Raw genomic sequence first — 7,709 nt, 5'->3', positions numbered from 1 at the left:
GAGGGTCAAGGTAAAATATTTTTCTCCAGATTCAAAATAACTTCAGACGTTCTCTTACTGTAACTTAAATGGAAATCTTAAAAGCAGACATTGTGAGTAATGCATCTTGAACATCAGGTAAGCAATCCACTTCATAAAGTTACTAAATTAGAAATATCAGCATGAAAGTTCATCTGAGTTGGTAAATTACATTATGAAAAACTTAAACTTTTCTCCAACTCAGGTTTTTCATAGATTAGAAATATGCCTCAATTGTGCATTTAGATAATAATAACAATCTTTCAGTTTTCTATGCAGCCTAAAAGAACATTCCCCAAATATAGCCTGGTGTGTTAGTCCATATGGTACTGATGCCGTCATGTGATTGAGACCCAGATCCGGTGAAACGAATTAAAAGGATGCCTTTCATATTGTTACTTTGCTCTAAGGGAGTAAGATATTATTATTGCCTTGTCTGTGTGTTTTTCAGTCTGCGTTGAAGTTTCTATATGCTCTGCCTGAGAGCACAGGTTTGGATACAACAGGGGTTACTGTTTAGGGGGTGAAGTCTGCCATCTCTGATCACTTGTCCCTATGTTTCTGCAGGTGATCCGGCCACCCGTAAGTCCAGCTGCCTGACCTGCCTAGCTGGTTACTTCTGCGAGGTGGGAACTGTCACTCCCGCAGAATGTGGGCTGGGCAAGTACTCCAGGCCTGGCCAGAGTGTGTGCAAAGATTGCGAACCGGGGTAAGTTTCAATGTTTTACGTGTAATTATACTGTAGGCAAACTGGTACTGTTGGTAGTGATGTAGAAGTAACACAGTGTGGGCTGGGCAAGTATTCCAGACCTGGCCAGAGTGTGTGTAAGGACTGTGAACTAGGGTAGGTTTCACTGTTTTACCTGTAATGTACTGTACTGTAGGCAAACTATAGGTACTGTTGGTAGTGATGTAGATGTAACACAGTATGGGCAAGAATGGACCTATACCATTATTACGTCACAGTTTGTTTACCGCAATGAATGCCGGTCAATCGACATTTATATTGTACAGGGGTGCATAGCGTCGTGTGTGTTTGTGTAGCGTTAGCCTAATATAAGGCTTTTAATACAGTACTACTTTTGTCTAATGTCACAACTAAATCACCCATGCGGCATGTAATGCTGTGTCAACACAACTAGACACAGCAAAAATCAAACATACCTGACTTTGAAAACTTTGAAATGATCTTTATTCTTTAACTGACCGTTCTAGAATGTTCTTTAGAACAGGTAAACAAACTGTGACGTAATAATGGTATAGGTCCATTCCAGACCTAATGAGTCAAAGCACTGTGAACTTGGGTATATTGTACTCAATACTAAACATTTTCAAATTTTGGACTACACTGTACTTACATGTAGTTGACTGCTAGATAAAGTAAATAGTCTAATTTTTTTAAGTTAATAGATAAATTTGTTAGATAAAGTTTGATAACGCTCTTCCACACCTGAAACTTGCCAATTGTACTCTAATACTGTTGACCTGTAACATTTTCAACCCTCCCAATACTAGGAAACTCTGAAGAGCAGTTGTGTACAGATTGTTGCTGAATGTTCTGCCATGTTTTGTTGTATACAGGTACTACTGTGATGGTGAGATTGTTAAATGTTCTGCCATGTTTTGTTTTTTTGCACACAGGTACTACTGTAATGAGGCCAACACCACAGTTACATCTGCTGTAACATTTGTAACCCTCACAATACTAGGAAAATCTGAAGAACAGTTGTAACAGTTGTAGTGATTGAGATTGTTAAATGTTCTGCTATGTTTTGTTGTATACAGGTACTACTGTGACGAGGCCAACATGACACAGACAGCTATTGTAATTTTTGAGATTGAATGTTCTGCCATGTTTTGTTGTATACAGATACTACTGTGACGAGGCCAACACCACACAGACAGCTATGCTGAACAATAAGAAGTGTCCGCCGGGACAGTTCTGTAACGGTTCCCTCTCCGACGTCAGCGAAGCCACAGACTGCACCATGGGATACTACTGTCCTGAAGGTCAGACCGACCTTGAGATTGGACTCATTTCATTTTTTCAACTTCAAGATTTAAGCACCTTGAATTGTGACAAACTAGGTCAAGTAAATCAAGCAGTAACTACAGTTATTTCTTTTCTTCAAAGAAGGTTAGACATTCAGGTAATGAGATTATCAAGAAAAGAACTCAATAACAAAAAGTAGTGGATGCTACTGAAAATGTGTCAAAAACAGTTATTCATTGACAAGCAACTGGATATGATTTTGGACACTTTACAAAATCATATTCAGTTGCTTGAGTAACTGTTTTTTTTTGGCATATCTTATTACCTGAATGTCTAACCTTTGCCGACACTACTGGAAATGTCTTAGTTACAGTTTTCAAGTAAGTTAGTGAGTAACTGTTATCTTGTTTATTTCTTCTGTCATTTGCAGCAACGCCATTTGAGGTGCCATGTCCTGTTGGTACGTACAACCCGAACCATGGAGAAGGCTTTGTAACAGCCTGTCTGAACTGCACTGCTGGCTATTACTGCCTGGAGGGTTCTTTCGAAGTGTCTGGGGAGTGCGAGGGGGGCTACTACTGCCCCACAGCTTTCCCCAACCCCTACGGATCCATCCCTGCAACTATCGGATCCTACGGAGAGAGACAGGTGAAGCTTTCATCTCAATATTTCATATCTGTTCTGTTCAACTCTTTTTTACGAGTGACCCCACAGTATGCATGCCTTATATGTGAAGTGTGATCTTGCATCTTCCACTAACACAGAAAAAGAAGTCAGACCCAACAAAAAAATTACAATCTACAATCAATATGCATTGTGCTTCATTGTTTATTCATCCTTTTCCTGTTATTTGCAATGGACCTATCACATTATTACGTCACAGTTTGTTTACCGCAATGAATGCCGGTCAATCGACGTTTATATTGTACAGGGGTGCGTAGCGCGGTGTGTGTTTGCCTTAATATAAGGCCTTTATACAGTACTACTTTCATCTACTGTCACAACTAAATCACCCATGCGGCATGTAATGCTGTGTCAACAAAACTAGATGCAGCAAAAATCAAACATTCCTGACTTTGAAAACTTTGAAATGATCTTTATTCTTTAACTGACCATTCTAGAATGTTCTATTGCAAATAGTCTTATATCACCACATTTTAGAATGTTCCGATACTTGCAATGTTCTTTAGAACAGGTAAACAAACTGTGAAGTAATAATGTTATAGGTCCATTAGCCCTTGTAGGGTGTGAGCGTACAATGAACTTATCATTATTGTATTAAAAATTTATATTGCATTAAGTATAGCAGGTTGTTGTGTTTTAATCAAAATGTGCAATTCCTGTTCCCAGGTTCCATGCCCTGCTGGTACATACGTGACGACCACGGCTAGTGAAACCGTGGATGACTGCCTGGCCTGTCCCGAGGCACACTACTGTCCGCTGGGCACCAAGGACCCCAACGTGTGCGACCGTGGGTACTACTGTCCCGCCAACATCTCCTCACCTATTCCCTGCCCTGTGGGCAGATACGGAAACACCACAGGTAAGAATTCCTTAACATTATAAGGCTTAACCTTCTCTTTCTCTCTAATTACTCCCTCTTTCTTTCTCATTCTTTCTCATTTCTCTCTCTGTCAGTCATAAAACATACCTTCCAACATCTCCTCACCTATACCCTGTCCTGTGGGCAGATACGTAAACACCACAGGTAAGAGTTCCTTAAACTTCTCTCTTTCTCTTTCTCTCTCTCTCTCTCTCTCTCTCTCTCTCTGTCTCTCTCTCTCTCTCTCTCTCTCTCTCTCTCTCTCTCTCTCTCTCTCTCTCTCTCTCTCTCTCTCTCTCTCTCTCTCTCTCTCTCTCTCTCTCTCTCTCTGTCCTTCCCCTCCTATCTCTCTCTCCTCCCTCCTCTCTCACCTCTCTCTCTCTGTCCTCTCCCCCTCTATTTCTCTCTCCTCCCTCCTCTCTCACCTCTCTCTCTCTCCCTCTCCCTTTTTCTCTCCTTTTCACTCCCTCTGTCTCAAAAGACCATGATTGACTTAACCGTCCAAAAACAGGATACATGACCATAAGCCTACCGTAACACTGACACCGATATACTAACATCTCTCATGTGCTGTGGGAAGATACGGTCTTACAGGTAAGACTTTCTTAACGCTAACCCTACTGTAACCCTTCTGTATGATCTTGCAGGTTTGGTGCAGCTTGAGGACTGTCCCCTGTGTGACAAGGGGAAGTACTGTGACGCCCCCGGCCTGCTGAGCCCTCGGGCCCCCTGTGACCCCGGGTACGTGTGTTACGGCGGAGCGAACACCTCCAGTCCAACCGACGGGGAAACCGGAGAGGTGTGCCCCGCGGGAGGCTACTGCCCTCTGGGTAAGTATCAACCTTCAATGCAAAATATATCAAGCAGCTGGAAGAAAGACGAAAATTGTCTAGACTATATTTAGGGTTAGATTGGGGTTATACTGCCTAATAGTATACAGATACACATACAGAAGCAACTTGGTAAATTTTCAAATTTTTAAAAGAGCATCTGCTATCTTTCACAAGTGACTGATAATGGAGTCATGATTACTAGATGAAAGATAGTTGCTACGGTCTGGAATATTTAACTGTGTAAATAGTTTAGCCTTAAACTAAAAGTTAAAGGCACATACCATAGTTGAAACATTGATATTATTGTGAAATGCAACCAACATGTCCAATGTTCCTGCCAGGTTCGTTTGAGAGCCTGCCCTGTCCTCCTGGTACCTACAGCAACGCGTCTGGAGCAGTTAGGCTTAGGTTTACGGTTAATACTATTAGGTAGATATGAAACTTCATTCACTGACGTGCCAAAATTATTAATGTTCCTGCCAGGTTTGTTTGAGAGCCTGCCCTGTCCTCCCGGGACCTACATTAGCACATCTGGAGCAGTTAGGCTTGGAGTTAGGGCTAGGGCTAGGGCTAGGGCTAGGGCTAGGGCTAGGGCTAGGGCTAGGGCTAGGGCTAGGGCTAGGGCTAGGGCTAGGGCTAGGGCTAGGGCTAGGGCTAGGGCTAGGGCTAGCATGTACTAGGTAGCTTCATCCACTGACATGTCCCTTGTTCCTCCCAGGTTCGTTTGAGAGCCTGCCCTGTCCACCCGGGACCTACAGCAACGCGTCGGGAGCTGTGGACGATAACGACTGCAGCCGATGCGACCCGGGCTACTACTGCTCCAACGCCCGCGGCCCTGAGCCCACGGGCTGCTGTGACGCGGGCTGCTTCTGTACCGGGGCGGCCAACGTATCCTGCCAACACATCACCCAACCTGGTACGTAATACCAATATTACACCCTCCTGAACCTAAACCTACGTTGTAACAGACAATACGTAAGCCTCAAGTCTAGATCCTACACGCTACTGTACCGGGGCAGCCAACGTCTTCTGCCAACATATCACCCAACCTGGTAAATATGTAATACTGTACACTATATTTAAGACATATAAGCTGCAGCAGAACAGACTGTTTTAGGAATTTCCAAAGTTTCCTGCCAATACATACCCATCCTGGTAAAGGTGCACCGTTCTAAGGCAGGTCCTTAACCTAACGGTAAACCTCTAGGCTAAAGGCCACAGGTGTCAAAAAGAGCCAATCTGGTAAGTGTACACCATATCTTACATCATACCCGGGCCGCAATAACATTCGATAACGGTATTCTGGATCTGGTCGTTCTTTACGGAATGACCCGGGCTTCCATGGCTTCCATAGAGCGATTTGAATGCTTTTTGGCGTATCATATTTCATTTAGTGATAATCTTTATTTTGCTGACACATTGCATTGAAGATTAATTTTGCTACAGATTCTGGTGAGTGAGTCTATTGACATACGTGTCTTAAGAGGTACACTAACCTGCCACTGTTTCTTCTGCAGGCTTCTACACTCCGCCATGTTCCTCCCAGCAACGAATGTGTGAGCTCGGGACATACCAACCGTACGAGAGAAGCGGGGGGTGTATAGAGTGTGAAGCCGGCTTCTACTGTCCAGAAAAAGGCATGACCAACAGAACGGCCTGTCCGTCAGGTGAGGGGAATATGTCAAATGTTTTTACTTTTAGTTGGAGAACAGCCTATTTCTCATTATGTCCCATGTCCATTATTGTACTCAGATCTCTACATTTTTCTCCTTTTGAAAATTCCATTCTACTAACTGTAACCGTTAGAGTAACTATGATTTTGTATTCTGTATGGAGTTGCTTTTGCAAAATGTCTGTTTGCAACTTAAATTAGAATGAGGACTAATAGTCTGCAAGGACTTGCGCTGTTGGAGCCTATTTAAAAAAAACAGTGCTTAATGTTACATGCTTATGATGCTCGAGAGAAAGCATAGATTCATATGAAGGCATAGCATATTAATAATTATATAATATTTAATAAGAATTGTCTTACACATTTGTGTTGCAGGGTACTACTGTACTAACGGTAGTTATGTACCGGAGCCCTGTCCTAAGGGTACCTACACCAACCAGACACACAACACAGCTCCTAGTGACTTACATGTACTGTACAATAAACATTACACATTTGTGTTGCAGGGTACTACTGTACTAACGGTAGTTATGTACCGGAGCCCTGTCCTAAGGGAACCTACACCAACCAGACACACAACACTGGTAGTGACTTACATGTACATGTACTGTGCAATAAATATTACCTATTGTAAATAATCCCTTACACATTTGTGTTGCAGGGTACTACTGTACCAATGGCAGTTATGTACCGGAGCCCTGTCCTAAGGGTACCTACACCAACCAGACCCATAACACGGACCCCACAGACTGTTTGGACTGCCCCCCTGGTTACTACTGCACTGAGGCCCATCTCTCCGCTCCATCAGGGCAGTGCAACGCTGGACACATCTGCTTCAAAAATGCCCTCTGGCAGGACCCGGTATATTGCATCTTTATGGCTAAAACTGAAAGCAAACTAAAATCTATTTTCAAAATGCCTTTTGCAGAATAAGTAGTACTGCAATATTATCTGATATGAATATGAATGATAGACCTTCTTTACTTTCATAAGTTTTATGCCTGAAATCAACGGAATACAGGAGTGCATGATCCTTACTTGAATGTAGTAGTAGCACTAGTACCGGTAGTACTATTAACAGTAGTAATTGTACATTGTAGTTAGTAGAAGCAGCAGTAGTAGTAGTAGTGGCAGTAGTAGTAGCAGAAGTAGTTGTGTAGGAGTCTTAAAAAAAGTACATTGCTGATCATAATGGTCAAATAAGTCATTCATTCATTCATTCATTCATTCATTCCTGCTCAGGTGTACAACAACGACACTTCGGGCGGAAAGGAAGTTGTCCTGTGGGGAGACCTGTGTGCCGCGGGCCACTACTGTCCCCGCGGCGCCACCTTCATGCACCCGTGTCCCATCGGCACCTACACGGGCAACTTGGGCTCGCAGAGCGAGGACGACTGCATACAGTGTGACGCGGGGAAGTACTGTAACGCTACCGGAGCCACACAACCTGCAGGTACGGGCTGAAAAAAATCTTACACAACTTTTATTTTGCTTACCTTCAAAAGTATATGGTTTTTGCTCTGTTTCCCCTTCTTCTTCAAACATATAACGCTACCAGAGCCACACAACCTGCAGGTAGGTGCTAAATACGTAAGCCTACAAATATTTTTTTCATCAGGACACATCAAGTCACAGTCCACAGTAACACAG

At 43.1% G+C, this 7,709-nt stretch overlaps 1 protein-coding gene across 1 annotated transcript in view; it reads left to right on the top strand.

Moving 5' to 3' along the window:
• LOC109475082 overlaps positions 1–7,709 on the top strand; it is a 130,278-nt gene that overhangs the window by 27,263 nt on the left and 95,306 nt on the right. The window contains exons 23-31 of the mRNA XM_019775624.1: positions 586–727; positions 1,889–2,028; positions 2,442–2,659; positions 3,362–3,554; positions 4,202–4,384; positions 5,106–5,303; positions 5,905–6,054; positions 6,721–6,920; positions 7,302–7,512. Of these exons, the coding sequence (XP_019631183.1) occupies positions 586–727; positions 1,889–2,028; positions 2,442–2,659; positions 3,362–3,554; positions 4,202–4,384; positions 5,106–5,303; positions 5,905–6,054; positions 6,721–6,920; positions 7,302–7,512 (1,635 nt within the window). The remainder of the gene's footprint in view (positions 1–585; positions 728–1,888; positions 2,029–2,441; positions 2,660–3,361; positions 3,555–4,201; positions 4,385–5,105; positions 5,304–5,904; positions 6,055–6,720; positions 6,921–7,301; positions 7,513–7,709) is intronic.

Source organism: Branchiostoma belcheri, unplaced genomic scaffold (genome assembly GCF_001625305.1).
Source record: "Branchiostoma belcheri isolate BF01 breed outbred unplaced genomic scaffold, Haploidv18h27 scaffold325, whole genome shotgun sequence".
NCBI classification, from domain to species: Eukaryota; Metazoa; Chordata; class Leptocardii; order Amphioxiformes; family Branchiostomatidae; genus Branchiostoma; species Branchiostoma belcheri.
The sequence above is the reverse complement of the archived record's forward strand: the minus strand, read 5'-3'. Positions and strand labels throughout refer to the sequence as shown.